The following is a 23,537-nucleotide window of genomic DNA, read 5'->3' on the forward strand; positions in this document are numbered from 1 at the left end:
GGGGGGGCGCGAAGGGGGACATATATGGGCTTGAAGCTTGGCAAACTATCTCGAGGATGAAGAAAGCAAAACGGAATATTTGCCCCAGAAATGCTATAATCTTAAGATAAAAACAAATGTACTGCAGTGAGTGTACCAGTAACTGTAGTTTTAACACTACTGATTTCAAAATTTAAGTTACAGGTGGAAAAGATCTTAATTTGCCTATCAATGAACAAGAAAGACCTTATAAAGGAGTTGAAGCACAAGGCAGTTAACCTTTCTTTTTATGAGGCAGATCTCACTACCACCTTGTAAAGAAGAGACAGTGAGGACTCTTTCACCGGGGTACTGCTATCTTGTCCAGTCAGTTTCTCAGCTTCCTGACCCTGTGTCACAGCCTGAGGAGCAAGTCTGCAAGTCAGTCATGGCATCATCTACAAAGAGGACTGAATGTCCGTACTTCAGGTTTTTCACTCCTTGGGAACTTGATGAGAACTGTCCCTGGCCCTGGGTGGTCCCCGACATAAATCACAATCTTGGTACATAGGTAATCAAATCTACAAATGATTCAGGAGCAAAAGATTACTCAACCCCTATTCACCAGTAAGTTCCGGTGACAGTGAGAACAAAATTGGAACCCAGATAGCATTAATTTTTGGTGTTAAACAGGAGACATCAGGGGTCTGTGTGACCGCCTCTGCTGGTGTAACCCCAGGTGACTACTTTTCTAGTTTCTGTCCCTACATCTAACAGTTGCCAGTGTTCCTTTGATCCTGACTTGCTGCAGGATTCCAGTGAGCTCAGGACAGGAAACACACACAAATTCATATAAACAGAGCCAGGGCAAAGTACATACAGAAATGGAATACAGAGGCCTTATCCTCAAACATTTTCAAACACACCAAGAACACACGTAGTAAACATTTCAAGATCTGGCTGAAGGAGAATAAAAGTTAAGAAAATGACAGCAATCTAAAACAAGGGTCAACAAACTGGCCCACGAGCCAAATCCAGCTTGCTGTTTGTTTTTGTAAACAGTTCTATTAGAACACAAGACGCTCATTTGTTGTTTTGTCTATGGCTGTTTTGCTACAATGACAGTTGAGTGGCTGTGACAGAAACCGAATGGCCTGTGAAGTCCTTTACTGAAAGTTTGCAGATCCCTGATCTAAGGAATAGGTAATATTTAGAGTGCATCTACAGTCTTCCAAATCAATGGAAACAAATGAGAACAGTTCAGCTTTAATGACTCACTTGCCTCAGAGACAGGCTAAAATGGGTATGTGCTATATTGTATATTGGTACAAAGTGGCAGGTCTTTGAGATTTAACTGGTAGGCTTCCAGGTGAAGAGAAAAAGCATCCCAACAAGTCCTGGAAAAAGGTCTCACCCTAGTTCTAGTCTAAGTAAGAAAAGATCATCTCTAGCTCAACAGCTGATAATGCCTAAAACTAAGTCCCCTATCCCCTCGGTGCAAGCTGGGGAGGTATATATACTAGGTACATTTCTAGCTAAACATAAAAAAATTTTTAAAAACTAACACAATGAGAGTACACTGGGTGGCTCAGTTGTTAAGCATCTGCCTTCAGCTCAGGTCATGACCCCAGGGTCCTGGGATCGAGCCCCGCATCAGGCTCCCCGCAGCGGGGAGCGTGCTTCTCCCTCTCCCACTCCCCCTGCCTGTGTTCCCTCTCGCTGTGTCTCTGTCAAATAAATAAAGTCTAAAAAAATAAATAAAAACTAACCCAATGAACTTCTTGACCCAAGGTTCCCAACTGTACAGTGTCAGAGGCACTGCAGCAAATTCAGAGGATGCCATGAAATATTTAAAATTTTGAGGAAAACAGCAATACATGACATATATTATGCCACGTGAACTACTATCTCGAGGCAGTTGACAATTTCTACGTAAGATTGCACGCATTCCTTTCAAAGATGTCATCTCTTTGCAAAGCTGGGTTTTGGCAGTTGCTAAGATAAAAAACAAGCACCTCATGAAATTAGTGTGGAACAAGAAATGAGGGTAGCAGTGTTCAATATAACGTTTGAGAAACTGTATGGTGTGTATGTACACATCTTATTACTTAACAGTAATTACAGTTATTGAAAATTAAAATATTTTCTTTCCATTATGTTTATTGTTTTTTTCAAGTGGGTACTAAGTTATTAGGATATAAATATTATTTCGTTTGAACCTATCTACCTAATCAATGCAACTGTTAACTATTTCTTTTGGCCTGGGACACTGTGCAATATTACTGAGACACTAAAGGTGTTATGAGTCAAGAAAGTTTGGAACCTCTGGACTGTACTCCTGTGTTGATAGCAAGTTCCCCAAAAATACAGATACCCAAACAAATGCTTAAAAATCATCTGGGAAGATACCAGAAGGCCTGCCTTTAATGTCTGAGAGGCTAGATCAGTTTACTTCCAAAGTCCTTTCCAACTGAGATTCCAAGAGCTGAAATAAAGGTAATGTCCAAGAAGGATGGAAAGGAGAGGAAAAGCAGATACCTGTTACAATGAACAATCCAGAAATCTACAGCTACAATTCCAGAAAAAGACAAATTGACACAGCAAGAACTTGCCACTCATGTTCTTATACTTTCCAATCTCATTTTTTTTTTCTAACAAAGGGAAAATTGGGGTCTTCACTCCAAATTCCTATGCACAGGTCAAAGGGCCTCACCAACTTAGGTTTTACAGAGTTCCTCAAGAGGAGATACAGAGTTGATGCAGCCACTAACGCATATAATCAGGGACCTAAAGCACCTTACAACCTTAACCATCTGTGCCAAGGAACAGGTCCAAGCCTAAGAACACCTGAGAAGCTCCTTGATGACTCTAAAGTCTTATCATCTAAAGGCAAAATGCCAGGTTGAATCAAGAATGTGAGTTATGTGATTAGTACATTTAAAAGTAATGTGATTGTTCTGGACAGTCTACAAAAGCATTAAAAAAATTTAACACCTGCAATTCACAAGATTCATCCTATTCCAGCTCCCAAGGTGTCATTAAACAAAAAATGAAAGGTGCTTCTGCACTATTCTAGTGTTACTTCCAGTCTCTTCTTCAAAACATTCAGCATATCTGCATGTTTAAAATCTTGGGAGCTCCAAAATGGAACAGATGGTATCTGATTTAGTTATACTCCCCCAGATATGACTGACTGACCCACAGAACTATAGTGGGCATAGGAATACCCCTACTTGGGTTAGCTGGAATCAATCCCTACTTTCTACAGCCTTCATCCCTACTACAGAAATCTGGTGGGTAGGAAAAGAGGAAATATCTAATAACTTATTTTCTACTGGGGGACTGTGGTTATAGCGAATGTACCAACCAGAAAAATTTCATCTTTAAGATGAGGGCAGGTGGTTCTTGAATCCCTTTTTAGATTTTTTTAAGTGCAGAAATCCTTTCTTCAAAGAAAATCTTAGATCTGGATATGTAATACACTTAAAAACAGAGTTGCTTTGGTTGAAGCAAGAGAGGGAACCCAGGGCCTTGCACCCTTGGCTTCCCCCTTTCCCTAGAAACACCGAGAAGCAGTCTGAAGACTGCTGGTCTAACACAGTATCTCTAGGGCCCTGCCCAATTCTAAAGTGCAACGGTTCTACTTTATCGATTTCAAGTTAATGTAAATTCCATTAAAATGTACCTACCTAGTCTACAGATCTCGATTTGTAGTGGGTCATATATAGCAATGAATGTTTTAACCAGAATGCTAAGGTCAGAACACCACAGCCTCCTACTCTTATCCCCTAGCCTCACATCAATAGGGACAAGGCATCAGCTTTTATGAAAACCCAGAAATGGAAAAGGAGAACTGTAGACAACTGTTTACTGTACAGTTGTACTGTACTGACAGCACAGCTGTCCCTGCATACAGTACAACTGAGGATATGCTGTCAGCGAAACCACACAAAACCTATATTGAGGGCAGTAGTACTGTTATAAAACAGTTAAGAATCACAGATTGAATGGGGTACGGTAGAAAAGGCACCATGGTAGATCTGGGTTCATCCTATCTCTACCTCCAAATAGTCTGAACAATCCAATCTGTCTAAACATCAGTTCTTTTTATATAATAAATAATCTAAGGTCCTTTCCTGCTCTAAAATTCTATGATGCGGGGCGCCTGGGTGGCACAGCGGTTAAGCGTCTGCCTTTGGCTCAGGGCGTGATCCCAGCGTTCTCGGATCGAGCCCCACATCAGGCTCCTCTGCTGGGAGCCTGCTTCTTCCTCTCCCACTCCCCCTGCTTGTGTTCCCTCTCTCACTGGCTGTCTCTATCTCTGTCAAATAAATAAATAAAAATCTAAAAAATAAATAAATAAAATTCTATGATGCAAAACTAACACCATGTTTTTAAGTACATGAGGTATTATGAAGCTATTACTTTGGGGTATTTGTTCTAACCTGAAAGAGGCCATCTTCAGCAATCAATATATGTACCTCAAAACCAGTATCTAACCAAAAAACAAAACTGACTGAAATCAGAAGCTATTTTCTACTTATTTATTTCGCAAAATTTATGATTCACAGCAGGGAGAGCAGCTCAAGAATTTCTGAGCACTGAAGTCTCTAATCAAGGCAGGCATCCTTAAAAACAATTCTCTTTAGGAAAGAAAATGCAGGGCAGCTGGGCGGCTCAGTCAGTTAAACGTCTGCCTTCGGCTCAGGTCGTGATCCCAGGGTCCTGAGATCGAGTCCTGCATTGGGCTCCCTAGTCCACAGGGAGCCTGCTTCTCCCTCTGCCTCTCATGAATAAATAGGGAGGAAGGAAGGAAGGAAATGCAGGGGCACCTGGCTGGCTCAGTTCGTAGAGCATGTAACTTCTTGGTCTCAGGTTGGGTTGAATTCGAGCCCCATACTTAAAAACAATATATATATACATATATAATTTTTAAGATTTTATTTATTTGACAGAGACAACGAGAGAGAGAACACAAGCAGGGGAAGCAGGAGAGGGAGAAGCAGGCTCCCTGCCAAGCAGGGAGCCCGACATGGGGCTCAATCCCAGGACCCTGGGATCATGACCCGAGCCGAAGGCAGACGCTTAACGACTGAGCCACCCAGGCCCCCCCTAAAAATAAAATCTTAGGGGTGTCTGGGTGGCTCAGTCGGTTAAGCATCTGACTTTGGCTCAGGTCATGATCTTGGGGTCCTGGCATCGAGCCCTGAGTTGGGCTCCCTGCTCATAAGGGAGTCTGCTTGTCGCCTTCCCTCTGTTCATGCTCTCTCTCTCTAGCTCTCAAATAAATACATTAAATAAATAAATAGTCTTAAAAAAAAAGGAGGTGGCACCTGGGTTGCTCAGTTGGTTGTATCCAACTCTTCACCTCAGCTCAGGTCTTGATCTCAGGGTCATGAGTTCAAGCCCCATGTTGAGCCTACTTAAAAATAAATTAAAAAAAAAAAAAAAAAAGGAGGGACTCCTGGGTGCCTCCATCGGTTAAGCATTCAACTTTTGATTTAGGCTCAGGTCATGATATGGGGTCCTAGGATCGAGCCCTGCATCAAGCTCGGGGCTCAGCAGAGTCTGCTTCTTTCCCTCTCCCCTCATGCTCGTGCGTGTGACCTCTCTAATAAATAGATCAATCTCTGGGGCTCCTGGGTGGCTTAGTCAGTTAAGCGTCTGCCTTCAGCTCAGGTCATGATCCCAGCATCCTGGGATCAAGTCCCACATCAGGCACCCTGCTCAGCAGGGAGTCTGCTTCTCCCTCCCCATGCCCTTGTGCTCTCACACTCTCTCTCTCTTCCTCCCTCTCCAATAAATAAATAAAATCTTAAAAAAATAGATACATCTTTTAATAAAGGGAGGGAGGGAGGGAAGGGAAAGGAATGCAAACAGAAACAAAATAATGTGATAACTATTTTTTCCTGTTAGCTGGTTTGTTTCATGACTGCTATTTTTCATACTCCAGCCCAGTCCTCTTATAAACAAGGTCTGCAATAGATGTCAAGAGTCACATCTGCCATGTGCACAGCACCATGTTGGATGCTGACACCATCGGAACTTAAATGAAAACATGAGGCAAGAAACTTCTGTCTTCCTTATCCTCCAAACTCAAAGTGGGGGAAAAAATGGTGTGACCTATATATTTCATTTGACATCAAAACAGAGACACGATACTTGTCACAACATGATCTCAAAAAAGAAGCACTTTAAAAATACATTTTTCAGTCAAACCTCTAAGACTCAGCTAGCCCTCTTTGCATCCACTATCTAGAATGTAAAAGAAAAATTTCAAATCCAGTAATATCAGAGACTGGTTCAAATAAATCCTATTCTGTAGGCTAACACTTCTACTTAGGGAGAAGGCAGCTCTTACTCCCAGTGTCTGAACATGACCCAAAGGAAACAGCATTTGGAGATTTCAGTTTATAAGAACACACTTTTGCCGCTTCTCGGCTAGTCTGAGCTCACATAACTTCAGCCTCTACTTATAGAAGTTAGCTACTTATGGGCGCCTGGGTAGCGCAGTCGTTAAAGCATCTGCCTTCGGCTCAGGGCGTAATCCCAGCGTTCCGGGATTGAGTCCCACATCAGGCTCCTCCCCTGGGAGCCTGCTTCTTCCTCTCTCACTCCCCTGCTGTGTTCCCTCTCTCGCTGGCTGCTGGCTGTCTCTCTGTCACATAAATAAATAAAATCTTAAAAAAAAAAAAGTTAGCTACTTACATTCAAGTTCTATCAGTAGGTTCTGAAAGATGGGATAGCATGCCACTTTTTTTTTTTTTTTTAAGATTTTATTTATTTATTTGACAGAGATAGAGACAGCCAGCGAGAGAGGGAACACAGGCAGGGGGAGTGGGAGAGGAAGAAAGCAGGCTCCCAGTGGAGGAGCCTGACGTGGGGCTCGATCCCAGGACTCCAGGATCACGCCCTGAACTGAAGGCACACGCCTAACGACTGAGCCACCCAGGCGCCCCAGCATGCCACCTTTGCACAAGCTTTTACACTGAACCACTAGCTCTGCAGAACTCAGAAAGAGAGGGAGGGAAGGAGGTAAGAGACAAAGCTATGAATGCTAAAGAGAGGAATAAAGGAATAGACACGATGCAATGGCTGGCCAGAGGAGATGGGCTACCAAGGATAACTATTCGCCAGTGAAAGGCAGGAATTTACTCCTCAGAACAAACTGTTTTCCTGCCTATAAAATGCACCAAACAACAAAAACCAAGTAAACCTGCTGCTCCTAGAGTGTAGAGTTTTGGGTATGGATCGCTTCTCACCTTCTATGCTTTACTGTTCCTCCTAAATTCTTACGTTATGAACACAAGCAGTCAATGGAAAGAAACCCCATGCCCCCTAAAGTAAAAACATTGTTTTTGTGGGAAAGTTCCATTTAAGTGCTTTGACAGAGCCCACCTTAGACAATGAAAAACAGAAAGAATCAGAGTAGAATGTAGATGAGAAAAAAATATTTTAGGTTAATTCCTGCAAATTCAGGTGGTGTTATTAAAGAAGTCAAAGTATGTTTAGTAGATCAATCAGAACATTCAGTTATATAATTTTAAGCTTACTCATTCCAAAATAGGTTTTCTACAAAAAAGAGAAAACCTAACATTAAATGCCAAAATCAGTACTTAACGGTTCGACATCTACAACATCACAATGCTGGTGTTTGTATTCAGCATTCCTACAAAGCTCTAAGAGGTCTGAAAGGGAGACCCTGTAGCAGATCTCTTCTTTCTACATTTTGCACATTATGTACCTCCAAAGCCAAGGCTGTCTTGTCGTAGGCATTAGGGACTCGCTTCTGGATTACCCTGGCATAAATGGGCCCATTCTGGAGGTTAGGGAGCGGAGTGTTGACGCTGGGTTGGGCATAGGGCCCAGGCTCCGGCCCACCCAGTGGCTGTGGGTGGGAACCCTCCTGGTTACCTCCAATCAGAGCCGATACTGAGGCGGAGGCAGGTCTATACTTCTCGACGTAAGGGACTGGAATCATCCCCCTCTTGCCTTCGCTGTCCTCTGCATTCCACCACTGCTCTTCAGGCTTATCCCGGATTCTCAGGATGTCTCCTTTCTTAAAGGGAAGATCTTCTTCATCATTCCCATTAAAGTCAAAGAGGGCTCGCACATACTCTGCCTCCTCCTGCCTGAGAATCACTCCACTACCCTGCCTAGATCTGGAAACTGGTTCTATCAACGTTGTAGTGTCCAAATAATGTATTTTGTAGAATTCCAGTAAAGCAGGCAATGAATCAAACTCTTGATCTCCTATTCGGAGTCTGGAGGGGCTCACCCCTGGAAAAAAAACAGAGCAAGCTATTATTTAAAGATGTATTACGAAGGAGATAAAATGCAGATTTTAAGCATTTCCTAAACACATTCGGTCAACACTTGATCAGAAAAAAAGTCTAGAAAAGATAGCCCCTCTCCTTACGGTAAACTGAAATCATGCTCTGTAGTTACAACGTACCCTAGAAAGATGCCCATCACCACCTGCAGCACTGACGGAACAGCAGGCCACAGCGACCAGGCCAGTTGGGGCATGCTTTCATACTGGATCAAAGACAAAGCAACATGGAGACTTTTTGTTCATTCTCCCAAAATGTTCTGTGCTATCCCATTTACAGAGTAGCATAAGGTTCAAGGTTTTGTTGCAATCTTCTTTTCAACCTCAGGGAATGTAGCAAACTCTCCTTTTTCTTAGGTCCCAGCAGCTTTTCCAAGAAGAGGTGGGGAGAACTTGCTATCTATCTACACCAGGCTCACACACTCCTCCTCTTCACATCTAGAATGTATAATTCCTAAGAAGAAAAAGGTTTCGTTTTTTTTTTTAAGTGAACTCTATGCCCAATGTGGGGCTTAAACTCACAACCCTGAGATCAAGAGTCCCACGCTCTACCAACTAAGCCAGCCAGGCACCCCAAGACTATCTTTTTAAATCTAGGATTGCTGATCTCAATTTCATTTCTGACAGCCACCAAAACAAAAACCTTAATTAGGCAAAAGAACCAAGGACTCTAAAAAGAGAAACCAACAAGCTAACTGCTTAACAATCAATTACCAAGGTCTTCACTGAAATAAAACATGTAAACCATATTGTTCCCTCAGGTCAAGAAAAAAAGGTAAATAAGGATGCTTGAAAAAATAGTGTTAAAATTCTCAACCTCTGGGGACACCTGGCTGGCGCTGTTGGCAGAGCATGCAACGCTTGATTGCGGCATTATGAGTTCCAGCCCCATGTTGGGTGCAGAAATACTTAAAATCTTGAAAAAATGAATAAAAATAGAAAAAATAAAGTAATAAATACTAAATAAATTAAAATTCTCAACCTCTGATGAGACAGTAGGGTCCAAGAGAAAAGACATCAGGAATCCTTAAAATTCACATGATGCCAAGATGTGTATGGTCCTAGACACACAGAATACCTCAGAATGTATTCCCTCTCTATTTCAAGATTCTAGAGCTGAAGGATAATAAATTAACATATATCAGTTCAAATGAAAAAGTTTCTAGTGAGGAATATACCCTTTAACTTACACTCTGCTAAGCACCAAAATATCAAATCATCTTTCTTGGATTTTTTTACCTTTTGGTTTCCTGATAAAGTAATAAAGAACCCTATAGAAAACTGGTTTTTGCGGAACTTTTGTTTTGTTTTGTTAATTAGCCTTAACCCACAGGTTTAAGCCTTAACCCACAACTCAGCATTCAGCTTTAACCTCCCAATTTTAATATATATATATAGTGTGTGTGTGTATACAAGTATGTCATAAATATATACAGTGTTTTACAGTTAGGGTACTATAAAGTTTTATATCTTGCCTTTTTTGCTTATGAGATAAAAAGATTTTATATAATAAAAAATTTCTCATCTCTTCAAGAACATAACTTTTAATAGCTATAAAGTATTCCTAACTTTTCACTAGTGAAAATGCTATTATGGAGCATTTTTGTTCTTATCTATTAATGAGCTTTTTTTTCTTAGTTCATTAGGATAAATTCTTTGAAATGCAACTGCTGGCTGCATCAAAGGGTAAGAAGATTAAGGTTTATGCTGCCAAATTGCCCTCCAAAAGTCTGTACAATTTTACACTCCCACCACTGGTTTATGAGTTCCCACTTCCCCCCTATCCAAAACAGCATTTAAAAAAATTATTACAAGGGATGCCTGGGTGGCTCAGTTGGTTAAGTGTCTGCCTTTGGCCCGGGTTATAATCCCAGGGTCCTGGGATCGAGTCCCACATCTGGCTCCTTGCTCAGTGGGGAGCCTGCTTCTCCCTCTACCTGCCGCTCCCTGTGCTTGTGCTCTGACAAATAAAATCTTAAAAAAAAAAAAACAAAAACAAAAACAACAATTTGGGGTACCTGGGTGGTTCACTTGGTTAAGTGTATGCCTTTGGTTCAGGTCATGATCAGCGAGGAGTCTGCTTCTTCCTCTCAAATAACATTGACAGTTTATTTATTTTTAAGATTTTACGTATGTATTTGAGAGAGACAGTGACAGAGAGCATGAGCACGGAGGAGAGAGAAGCAAGCTCACCGCTGAGCAGGGAGCCTGATTCGGGACTCGATCCCAGGACTCTGGGATCATGAGCTGAGCCGAAGGCAGACACTTAACCAACGAAGCCACCAGGCGCCCCTCACTGACAATTTAATGAGAAATGATATCTCTTTTTAAATATCATTTTTGATTGTTTGGTGTTTTTCAAGTTTACTATTTGTACTTCTTTTGGGAAGGTTACTTGTTCAAGTCCTCTGTTAAGGGAAAATGGCCAATTTATTCTCTTCACTCCAATAACACTAAAACCATCTAAAAGCCATAGTGATAGGGGCACCTGGGTGGCTCAGTCAGTTAAGTGTCCGACTCTTGGTTTTGGCTCAGGTCATGATCTCATGGTTGTGGGATCGAGCCCCATGTCAGGGTCCGTGCTAAGCGTGGAGTCAGCTTGAGATTCTCTCCCTCTTTCTCTGCCCCCACACCCTGGCTTGCTTTCTCTCTTTCTCAAATAAATAAATATTCAAAAGCCAGTGATTAATATGGTAAAATAGGAATATTGCAGTAGCCTAGAAGTCTAAATTAATTTGCACTCTAAAAGAAATGAGACCCAATAATTTTGTTCAGTGTTAGAAATCACTTCTTCCAGGGGCGCCTGGGTGGCACAGCGGTTAAAGCGTCTGCCTTCGGCTCAGGGCGTGATCCCGGCGTTCCAGGATCGAGCCCCACATCAGGCTCCTCCTCTATGAGCCTGCTTCTTCCTCTCCCACTCCCCCTGCTTGTGTTCCCTCTCTCGCTGGCTGTCTCTATCTCTGTCAAATAAATAAATAAAATCTTTAAAAAAATTAAATAAATAAATAAATAAATAAATAAAAAAGAAATCACTTCTTCCAGAATGACCAGAAAAAGTACATTTAAAATTCAGTGGTGGGGAGAAGTGAAAAGATAAACCTTGGACGTTAACCAGAAGTCCTCAATACAGAATGAGTACTGATGAGTGCCTTCTCTTTTTACACAAATGAATGCATGACGAGACACCAAGACACAGTTTAAAGGACAGTTGCACATTTCTTATATCGCAAAAGTCCACCTGTGGAATTCATGGCTGTAAGCTAAAAGAAGTCAATAGCCCACACTCAGTAATGCTGGCTGGCTCTTCAACTCAAGATGCTGAAATAGACGCCCAGACCCAGGACTACAGAAGTGCCGCAAACACTCATCAGGCACCTGCAGGACACAACCCCAGTAGTTCCGAGTGCTGAACTGGAGAGACAATTTTGGTTATGAATATACCAGAGCATGGCAGTGCTGTATTCTGGAGTTTCTCTTCACTCAAATGGATCACTGAAGGGGGATTGTTCCCATTCAAGTCTGGTGGGCAATGAGATACATGGTCACTCTATTACCACTAGGTTAATTCAGTGATCCTTCTGGCCTGCTGAACTATGCTGAGGACTACGTCAATGTGAGCTCCAAGGAGACCTACTTAGCACTGCCTGGCCAAGAAAGCCTCCAGGGCAGAGTGGCAGGGAGGACCCTCACACCAGCAGAATACCCATGGCTTAGAAAATGGTCCTAATGACACCGAGGGTGGAAAGCTCCCTTGCTAGAGTTTATGCAACTACATGCCAAGGTGCAATAGCCAAAATGGTTTTCACTAGTTGCCTTTTTGGGACAGTGGTTGGCAAACAGTACTCAGTAAATGTTAGATACTATTCTTAATGAACAAAATTCTGAAGTGAGGGAAAGAAGTTAAATGAAAGTCTGTTCCCAGTTTTAAGAACCTCACAGCATAGCTGGGGATATAAAGGCATACACAGTGTGGTTGGTGAGCAAGGAATGAAGCAGGTCTTAGGAAGACTTTAAAAAAAAAAAAAAAAAAAAGGAAGACATTATTTCCCCCCCTGGCTTTCACTTCCAACTGGAGATGTATTCTTACAAAAACTAGTAGCAACAACGAATTGTGTTCTTAGATACAACAAAATCACCATAAAAGAACAGTTCTGTCCATCCCTGAACATTTCCAAGGCACTCTTTTCACTCTAAAAAGGAAGGTAACCACTCCCTGTCATCCATTGTTATGGTTCCTCCATTACTGTACTAGCTCAAATAAAATGCATTTTGGGGGGGGGGGAGATAGTTTAGAAGAACAAATGAGACCACAAAGCCAAGACCCTTAGAAAGATCACTGTGAAAATTATGAAAAGAAAAAATGGCAGCTCCTCTGTCATAAACATAAAGGTAGGAAGTTGGTTCAATTCATTTCTTGCTCAAATGGTGCGCGGTATTAAATGGACCCACAATGATTTCTCTCTTTTTGGCTTGGCAATCCCAGCAGTTACAGAAATACAAGCAAAACACCAAGGAAAATCTTTGATATTCTTAACAACAACGATTTTATTTTTAAGTAACCTCTACACCCAACGCGGCACTCGAACTCACAACCCCAAGATCAAGAGTTGTATGCTCTACCCCCTGAGTCAGCCAGGCCACCCTTTGATATCCTTTACCTATAAATTTTTTTCTATTCTACTGACACTATAATAATTCCACCAGAGGAGTGCCTGTTTCTGTGTACTGCTGAAGCAGTCAAATACATGGACCACCACGCTTCACTGATCCAAACTCCAGAAGGGAAGGGAGGAGAAAAGAACCTAAGTCTCAAATAAGCCCAAACCTCATCACAGCTATGTGTTCCGGCTCCTTTTCCCTACCTCACCTCCTTCCAACCACAAACAGCCAAGGGCCGGAAACAGAAGGGCGGGAAAGGAAGGAGATATAGTCAGTCAGTCTAGAGAAGAGAACCAACGACCAGGTTCTCACTGCTGGAACTTGGAAAACCTCACTGACTTGTTCTACGTAAACCTGTGCTGGTATTCTGAACATGCAGTTATGAACAAACACATTCAGAAATCAAAATCAATGCAAGCAGTTACATTTCTTTTGGTTTCTGCACTGTTGAAACTCATTACTTCTAAGTATTTTAACCTTCAGGTAACAACAATTTTTACACCACCATTCCCTGAAGGTTTTATGAAGAACACCCAAGAGCTCCGTGGGCTAAAAACAGGCCAGGTCACCTCTGGCATGGGTACCATCATGGCAGCTCCATCATCAGCCTCTCCTTGATCTCAAAATACTTCCATTTTCCCTTCCTCTTTCTTTAATTCCCACTCCTTTCCTCCTCTTCTGCCTATGGTATTTATAGAAACTGCTTAAACACACCCCACCACCTGTCCAATACAAAGGGCTAAAAAGGCTGCTGACGTCCATCTGAGAAGGTCTCCTCAAGAAGTATCAAATATCTGGCCTCGTAAGCTAATAGAACTTTCTAAAAATGGTGGGTATCAACATGGTACTTCGCAGATTCAGACTGACTGGGTTTAATGAATTCTGGTTCTGCCATTTACTAGCTATACGAGCTGTTATTTAACTTCTCATGGTGCCAAACACCTATGTAATAAAGTTCCTAAAAGTTGCTGGTACATTACAGGTGCTTAATAAAAAGCAAATGCAGCTTAATACCCTGCCCAAACCTCTCAATTCCTTTAGAAATTTTCGATTAATCCCCAAATCCAAAGTCCACTGAACTGTTTCCCAGAGAAGATTCTACAGAATCTCAAGATGCTTCTCAAAATGTCTTGTGGTCTAATACCCGCTTCTCTTGGGAGGGTCTTAATTTCACATGAGCATAGTAAAAGGCTGAGAAATCCTGCAATAAATAAACCTACTTCCTTTTACCATGGCATCCTTTTTTTGTTGTAAACCTGTAAGTAACTCACTGAAGAACTTCTCCAGAACCACTGGATGGAGGGATACTCTAACTGATGAGTAAAACACGAGGACCAGATTTGAGAACTGCAAAGATGAGGTAAACAAGTCAAACACAGATGGCGGAGGTACAAAAAGGCGCAGTAGGTAATGAACAGTCCCACAAGATTTCTAGAGAGTGGCTCGGTCCAGCACCACCTTGAAGAGGCAGTGCAAACAGTAACTACCCTAACATCTGCCCCTCCCCGCCCCAAAATGAGGCAAGCTTTTATGCTTCCCTCGCCCACTAGAACAATAGGTAGAAGGCTCCGGGTTAAGCAGGTAACAACAGGTGCCATCATATTTCCATGTCTTGGACCCAAGGTCCTTTCACACTTCTGATGCACTCCATCACCCCCCACCCCGGCACTGACTCCCTTACACGTGCTATCTTACTGGTGCTTACCAACCCACACCATGCCTGCCTGTGAGCCTCTCAATGCTGAGAACAGTTTTCCATTTCGCTTCAACTCCTGCTCTCCCAACCTCACAGTCATGTTCGTAAGACTAATATAGCTAATGCTTATTAAGTACTTACTATATGCTAGCCCCATTCCTAAGCATTTAATATACTAAAACGCATTTAATCCTCACAACAACCCTATGAGGTCAGTATTATCATTTCCTCTCTTTTACAGATGGGGAAACTGAGGCAGAGGCAAGTCAAAGAATGTGACCAAAGTTATATAAGTAGTAAGTGGCAAGGAAGAATGATTTAAACCGAAGCTCCAGAGCTCACACTTGTTCAGTTTTGTCAATTGTCTACTGGCCAAGGTCTAGTAATACCCCACTGTCTGAAGAAACATGTGCATCAGTGATTGCACAGCCTTCCCAAGAGGTCTATCTTGAAGTCCAACCTGACAGAGTACGGCCAGTAGACTTGACCCTGAGGCACAAACAGGGTGCTTCCAGACTATGGCAGCCTGTGGTAGCTGAACACCTAAATTAAAAATAGATTCATGAGAAAAGGTTAAAAATACCTGATCCATCCTACCCCATTCCTCTAAAAACTGTATCCAAGCCGTTCCATACAAAGTCTACCTACGTATTATGTCCACAAAATACGCTATAAAGTCCTAAGCAAAAAGCTCATTTTTCACGTTCAATTTGCCAAGTAAGAATTTTAAAAGCCTCATCATTGACTTTCAGATAACAGACATGTATTGTCCAAATACTAAAGCTAGTTTCTTCTTGTCATCCTTTCCTTTTGATATTTAAACAGAACTTAGGACCCCATGACAAAGACAAAAGTGTTGAATCTTCTATACGCACTGTTCGGATCTCAAAAGGAAAGAGAAAGAAGTACAGCGTAACAGTGTCAGCTCTCTGGTCAGAATTCCGAGGTTCAAAATCTGGCTCAGTCATTTACCAGCTGTGTGACCTTGGGCAAATTACTGAATCTCACTCAGTTTCCTCACCTATAAAATGAAAATATTTTAATAAATAGAGAGCATAGTACTTCTCACCAGATTGTTACAGGCAGAAAATGAGATAAGGCATAGAAAGTACTCAGCAAAGTACTTGGCATAGAATAACCAGTCAATAAATGTTAGCTATTAATATTCTACATGCTTTTCTAAAATTGAAGAAATTTCTCTGTGTAGTTTCAAAAGAAAAGGAGCTTGATGGGGGGAGGGGGAGAAAAAGATTAAGTAATCTGTATTATAGACAGCAACTCAATCAATTGCTCTATGTAGAAAATTGGCCACATTAACAGAAACAAGAATTACCACAATGCCTGTGAACTTTCCACACCCCATCCACAAACTTTGGCAATCTTCACCTTCTCTCTTGGGCCAAGGATCTGAACTCATATCTGTTATGAAAAGGTGGAGCTCAATATCAAGGTAAGCGCAGAGATATAAAGTCATTAAAAACAAGGTGTGGAGAAAGCTCAAAATAGCAAACTTGCCTGCTGCCATCTCCAAATTTTGCAAAACACATACACAAAAGGTTGAAAACTGGGGGGGGGGGGTGTTGAAAATTGAGTTTCAGTGACCGTTTGCCATCATATTACTATACTGGGATTCAAAACCCTAGATACCAAGAAGGTGGTAAAAAGTAGAATATACCTGGTTTAGGGCAAAGTTGTGTTACATCAATATTCCTGTCTCATGTTATGCTATTAAATCAACCAGACTGAGAAGACCCAGAATAATTTGTGGACTTAAAGATCCCATACTTTTTTTTTTTTTTTAATTGGTATGTGTTAGCAGCAAAGAGACTGACTATCCCATCTCCCCATTTCTGGCCAGAGCGAATTAATCTAAATTAGGACTATCCCAAAAGGGCAAGAGACTGGCCTGCAGCTAGCCTCAGCTGGTCAGAAGAAAACTGCTTCAACCTGAGAACAATGAGAAAGACTAAGACCCTTGGTGCTGTTACACAGGTGATGGTAAGATGACAATGCCCTCAGAATTACTCTGTACGTCACATATCTTAGGTACGAAGTGCAAAAATGTCCTTAACATTCTCCAAACAACTCTGAAGGCATAAGTAAGACAGTCACATCTCAGTGACCCTTGGTAAGAAAGACCTAGGTCACAGCCCCTGACATACAGCACTGACAATGTTTACGTTCAATGAAATTGGAAGTTCCATTCACTTTTTCAAGGAAGGGACTGTTTCCATTGGCTTATTTCCTGGGAAAAAAAAATCTGTCCTCCACAAAATACCTTGAAAACTAGAACCCCCTAATTGCAGAAAACCGTCTCTGGACGTTAAGATGTCTTGGACACCGTCAGCTGGACATCAACTTGTTCTGGGCTGATCACAGAGGGCTTACTTCTATCACCAAGGCACTTAGCTCACCACCTTCGTCCTCTGCGGGGGAAGAGGACAGTAAAAGTATTTTGGAAAAATGCCCAAGAAAGAAAAAAGCTGACCGGTTTCCTGAGGGTGTCTCCATCCCTCCGGGCTAGTATGTGGTGACTTCCTACCAAAGGCCAGCAGGGGAGAATAGCTCTCCAAACCAAACCCGGCTCTCTAACACTACAGGAAATGTTTCAAGCCTAAAAAGCCACTTGTAGGATTATCGAATTCATTCTGGGAACCCCTGCCAACTGATGCCCTCGCAGTGCCAACATCCCCCTCAGCTCTTTGTCCCCACGTTGCCCGGCCCTGCCCTTGTGCCTGGCCCGGGCGCGAGCCCCACCCTGGGGCCGAAGCAGTTCCCCTTCCCCTGGGCTGTCCTCCCAAGTCACACCCAGAGGCCTGGGTCAGCGGCTCCTCCTCCCCCCCCACAGAACCGCTCGTGGTGGGAACGAGCCCAGGCACCAGGCTACCCCCCTGCCATGGTCATTCCAGCCCTCTGCCCACGTCCCTCGTGGAGGTCAGCTCTCGAAGAGCAGCCGGCCAGGCGCGGGAGTTCCGCGGCCCTCACCCCGCCCGGGGCCTCCCGTCCCGTCCGTCCTCACCGGGCGGAGGCTGGGCGGGCGACGGTGGCACAGACGGGCGCGGGCCGCTGCTGTTGATGATGTAGTGGGAGACGCGCGAGTTTTCGGAGACGCTGAGCACATAGTCCCCGGGGCTGGTGCTCGAGTCCCGCACCAGAAACACCCCGTGCCGCTGGCCCTGCAACAGCGCCACCGCCTCCTGCCGGCTCAACCGCCCCCAGTACCAGCTACTCCGCTCCTCCGAGTCGAAGTTGCCCGCCATGGCCTCCTCCGCCGCCTACACGCTGGGCCGCCGCCGCCGCCGCCGCGCGCGCCCCTCCTGCCCCGGCGCCCGCCGCCCAGCGGACCGGCTCCGGTCTCAGCCTCACAGCAGTGCCCGAAATGGCGGCGGCGGCCGCGGGCCTTCCCCACCGGAAATGACGCGCACTTTGCCCCCGCGAGGATGCCGGGAAGGGGACCGCAACCCGCCATTGGGAGAAGGGCAAAGGACGCCTCGAGCGCGCACTGCGCACGCGTTCTCACGTGCGTCGCCGCCTGGCAGGGATCGGAACTGCAGGGGATGAAGAGGCGAAGTCTGGGGCGAGGGTTAGGGGCGAGGGCAGAGGTTTGTGTTTGCGCTTTTGGCCACGCGGCCCTTCGCTGGACCAGGCTTCAGGTTCCTGGTAGGCCCAGGATTTCTAGGCAGCGACTCCGACACGCAATTGGAGTACAAAAGATGGATGTGGCCCCAGGGCCTGAGCTCCTGGAGACGTAGGTCTTTTTCTGGTGGTTCCTCCTGCTTCGCGCTAGACTGGCTAAAGTTTTTTTGTTTACATTGATTCATTCAGCAAACAGTTATTGACACCACATTTGCCCTGTGGGTGCAAAGGTGATCAAGGCTGGGCCCTGATCTCATAGAATTCACAGACCTGTGGGAGGAACCAGGAAACAATGACAAAGGAATGCCAAGTGCTATGATCAGGACCCAGCAAGGGGCCATAGCAACACAGAGGGGCGCCTGAGTGGCTCAGTCGTTAAGCGTCTGCCTTCAGGCGTGATCCTGGAGTTCTGGGATCGAGCCCCACGTCAGGCTCTTCCGCTGGGAGCCTGCTTCTTTCTCTCCCACTCCCCCTGCTGTGTTCCCTCTCTCGCTGGCTGTCTCTCTCTGTTAAATAAATAAATAAAATCTTAAAAAAAAAAAAAAAAAGGAACACGGAGCAGGGCCCCCAATCCAGTCTATAAAGGGATTCAATATGAAGTGGCTTACCAGAGGAGGGGGCTTGAGCTGAATGTTGAGTGGCAAGTGGGGCAAGAGCATTTAAGACAAAGGGAGCTGAATGTGCCAAGCCATGTAGAATTATGGAGTTCTCTCCATTGAGTCTCTCAGGTCATTTGTCCAGGTTCTTCTAAAACCTAGTTGTGGCCGCGGGTATCCTCTATTCTCCACGCTATCGTAATCTCTAGCTCTGTATTCCATATCTATAGCTATATTCCTGTGAACAGCTTGCTCGTGGGTGCCCTGTAGTCTTGCTGCCCCAAGTGCATTGCACACATGTGCCAGTGTGTGCTTTCTAAATTACAACTCTAAGTCTGTTGCTACCCTGTGCACAACTTTTAACAGTCTCCAGATGTTAAAATTCCCAGTTTAGCTCACAGCATAAAATGGGGCCACAGTCTCTTCTTAGCCGCTCCTACATGAACCTTGTGTTTCTTCTTTCTGGAATACCCTTCTGGAATACCTTTCCAGATCTCAAACTCAAATGTCCCCTTTTTTGAGCAACCATCACTCCCTCTCTGTCTCCACAGCACTGTGTCTATATTATTTCTATTACAGTTCCTACCCATTCTACTGTAATCTTTCATTTACAGGTCTGGTCCCACGGCAGAGCTCCTCAAAGGCCAAGCATCTAGTGTAGGAGGCACCACATAAATGTTTTATGAGAACGGCTAACCTTTATTCAGGGAATACTACCTGCCAGGCATAGCGCTAACTGCCTTGATATGGATTTTTTTTTTTTAAAGATTTTATTTATTTATTTGCCAGAGAGAGAGACAGCCAGCGAGAGAGGGACCACAAGCAGGGGGAGTGGGAGAGGAAGCAGCAGGCTTCCCGCGGAGGAGCCCGATGTGGGGCTCAATCCTAGAACTCTGGGATCACGCCCTGAGCCGAAGGCAGACGCTCAACGGCTGAGCCACCCAGGCGCCCCTGCCTCGATATGGATTATCTCATTTAATCCTCTTAACAACCTTATAGGTGGTATTTTACAACTAATCCCATTTTACAGGTGAAGCTCAGAAAGGTTATTTGTCCAGAGACACACGGCTGCTGAGTGGGGAGCTGGCATTCAAATCCTGGAAGGAGCAGAGAGCTATGGTCACTGTGCTATAACCTCAGACTTCTGGAATAGGCATGGAGGGGGACAGGAGGTCGGGGAAGGATGGCAGAAATAGACATTAAGAAAAAAAATGTATCAGTCAGCCCTGGGTTTTGATCTTACATGAATAACACGCCTCTCGGGATCTACTTCACACACCCCAGCCTGCTCTGGGAAGGGAAGGGGAGCAAAGGCACCTTCCCTGCCGTGACTCACTGTGACCCTGGCTTAGTCACAGCGTGTTACCACAAGCCAGCAGCAGAAGCCATCCCAGGGTGAATTCTGGCCCTTTGGGAAAGAGAAGCGCCTCCTCTTCCCTCCTCCAGGATGGCGGAGCTTTGAGGCACGGCCTGACCCAGAGACTGCCTATGGGTTCTGATGACAGAAAACATACTTTAAAAGAAGAAAAGGGAAAGAAAACGAGGGAGGAAGAAAAGAAGGAAGGAAAGAAGGAAGGGAGGGAAGAAGGAAACAGATCATAGCTAAGCTGGATAATAAGCAAGAAGATTGGCAAGGAGGGGAGACCTAGACCCAAGGGACTACTCACGTGTGTTCTTTCTTGGAGCACAGAGAAGACAACACGGTAGGAAGAGGAGGGGCCTTGGGACAAATAGAATGCAAGCCTGTCCTGCCCCTCCCTCCTTTCTCGCCTCGTCCTCCTCTCCCCTTCATACATTCAGGATTTGCTGGTATAATGGTGGTTTTTGCCCCCTGATAAGCTTGAGATGGGCCCTACAAAGAATGTGACCTTCCTGGGGCACCTGAGTGGCTCAGTCGGTTAAGCATCTGACCCTTGATCTCAGCTCAGGTCTTGATGATCTCAGGGTCATGAATTCAAGCCCTGCATTGGGCTCCACACTGGGCATGGAGCCTACTTTATTTTTTATTTTTATTTTTTAAAGATTTTATTTATTTATTTGACAGAGAGAGAGAGAGAACAAGCAGGGGGAGCAGGAGAGGAAGAAGCAGGCTTCCTGCTGAGCAGGGAGCCCAATGCAGGGCTTGACTCCGGGACACTGGGATCATGACCTGAGCCAAAGGCAGACGCTTAACCAACTGAGCCACCCAGGCGCCCGACATAGACCCTCCTTTAAAAGACACAAAACAAAACAAAACAAACTGTGCAGGGGCAGACACGAGGGGAAAGCTCTGTGGAGAAATGCGAGGGGACTCCAAGGAGGGTCTTGGGGAGGAGAGCGTGCTGGGAACCAAGGCAGGAGGCCGGACCTTCCAGCAAAGTCAGTGAGATGTTCCCAAGTGGCGACGTGCCGCAGGGCTGCCGAGAATGGTTGTCTACCTTGCTGTGAGGCATATGCCCCTCACGGCCTCCATCCTCTGGGAAAGCTGCTCGCACAGACGCCTCTGCAGGAAGGCGTCCAAGAGAACATGTCAACTCCTCGTCTCTGTCCTCTTGGAGCCGAGACAGTCAAGAGCATCTGAAGGACGTTAAGATGCGCGTGTGCCTATCTTCTCCCCCGCCCCGCCCCCGCCTCGCCCCTCTCTGGCTCTGCTGATCCTTCCCCGTCCTCTGACAAGCCTCCACACCTGGCACTTCTGTCCCCTCCACGGGCTCCCCCCACCTCCATGTGGCCCCCTCAGGGAAATCTTCCCTCACCAGCGCCTTTGGACCTGTAAACCGCACACCCTCCTCTCCCTCTCCCCCTTCTCCTCTTTGCTTATTTTCCCCCTCCTCTAGAACATGAGCTCCCTAAAAGCAAGGATTTGGTAGGTTCTGTTCTTGCTGTACCCCTAGTGCCGGCAGAGAGCCTGGCACACGATAGGCATTGAGGAAATCCCGGTGGAATGAAGGAATGGAGAGTCGGGGGGGCAGCTCTGGTCCAGAGCCTGAATCAGCCCCCTACGATTGGCAGGTAGCTCCCGGAGGGCCCTGGAGGATGTGCTCTGGGGTGCAAACCACTCTTGATTACCTGTCTGAGGACAAGGGTCCTCGGGCCCATGTGGGTTATGTCTGTGACGTCACTCTGGCACGCATTCCAATTGGCCAGAGAAAGGAGCGTTGCTCCGTCTGGAGAGCTGGTAATTGCACCCAGCACAAGGCTTATCTTATCCGCGCCGCACTCACTGTGGTTACTGATAGAGCCGACAAATTACCGTGGTGCTTTTATTTGTCTGTAATCGGAGGCGGGGCGGTGTCAAGTCAAGGTGTGCGCACAGGCCTGCGTCAAGCCCGAGATAGCCGCGCGTTCGTCTGGAACGTCCGCCCCAGATGCTGAATCTAAACGCCTCAGCAGGTAGCTTGACCCCAAATTAAACTTCTTCTTGCCTTTAAAGCCTTCACGAGGCCTCTCCCGCCCGGGAAGACTCGCAGCCATCCGCCGGGGAGTTCTGTGGCTGCAGCGTGCAGCGCTCACTCCCTTTCTTCCGGAGGCAACACTCTGCTGATCTTTCGGGAAGCCATCGGCTCCCCGCTCTTGGACCACGAGGCAGGTGTGGTTCACACTGCTTCCGTCCTGGGGGTGGGGTCGGGGCTAGGACACAGCCCCCAGGCCTGGCAGGCGCATGTCAGAATATGCTCTTCTCCCTAACTACAGTGACTGGGTGAGGAAAGAGCACTTCATTCAAGTCGGTCCCCTGCGAGCCGGCTGCGAGACCCGCGGCTGACTGGGAAAGACGCTCTTTCTTGGCCTCTGCTAACCCGGCAGAGCGAGCGCCCACGGCTGCTGGTGGCCGTGGCTGCCTGGCTGCAAGTGGAGAGCTTGCCCGACAGTGGAGCCACCAGAGCACGGCTGAGCCAAGAGGTGGCTCAGGCACACTCCTGACAAGGTTGTTGAGTGCCTGGAAGCAGCCCTACCCTGGGACGGTTGGGGTGCTGGTGCTAATAAATGCCTTTTCTGCCCAAGCCAATTTAGATGATATTTGCCACTTGCAACAGAATTTGGAGCCTATCCTTTGGGACCCACGCCTAAGGTCATCTTCTCTGTGAAGTGTTTTCGACCCTTCTCCCTGACTTGAGCCAGTCACGAGTCAGTGCGCCCCGTGGGGCCTGCACTTCCCACACCGGCCTGCGTCTGTCCGCCGGGCTGAGGACCACCGAGCAGCAGCTGGGTGTCACGTGTCTTCCCCTGGCCGCAGCACTGGGCCGGGCTGCGCAGCCCTGCCGTAGACCATCCATGACAGAGCAAGTCCAGGGGCACCTGGGTGGCTCAGGTGGTGAAGCGTCTGCCTTCAGCTCGGGTCATGATCCCGGGGTCCTGGGATCAAGCCCCACATCAGGGAGCCTGCTTCTCCCTCTCCCTCTGCTCATGCTCTCTCTCGCTCGCTCTGCCCCCCACCCAGCTAGTGCTTGCTCCCTCTCAAATAAAAAATAAATAAAATCTTAAGAAAGCAAGCAAGCAAGCAAGCGAGTCCATGTTGCAGCTACTAGTTACTTCTGCTTTCCCTCAGGGAAGGAGCCCTGCCTTTGTCCTTCTGTGGACAAGGCAAAAATTCTAATACGATTCTAATACCATTCTAATACAAGACCGCTGGTTGCGTTTTAGGGGTCCTCTCCCTCCCCTAACATTCATGAGCAGACCGGCA

General features: G+C 45.7%; 1 protein-coding gene across 1 annotated transcript in view; it reads right to left on the reverse strand.

Annotated features, from left to right (window-relative positions):
* The window catches only part of LOC103667175 (14-3-3 protein epsilon), a gene marked incomplete in the record, with an annotated part of 104,026 nt that extends 86,106 nt beyond the window's left edge, over positions 1-17,920 (reverse strand). The window contains 2 exon segments of the mRNA XM_040641122.1: positions 7,873-8,238; positions 17,665-17,920. Of these exon segments, the coding sequence (XP_040497056.1) occupies positions 7,873-8,238; positions 17,665-17,905 (607 nt within the window).
* Positions 17,921-23,537: the final 5,617 nt, after the last annotated feature.

The sequence above is a fragment of the Ursus maritimus genome, unplaced genomic scaffold (assembly GCF_017311325.1).
Source record: "Ursus maritimus isolate PB19 unplaced genomic scaffold, ASM1731132v1 scaffold_24, whole genome shotgun sequence".
Lineage (NCBI taxonomy): Eukaryota > Metazoa > Chordata > Mammalia > Carnivora > Ursidae > Ursus > Ursus maritimus.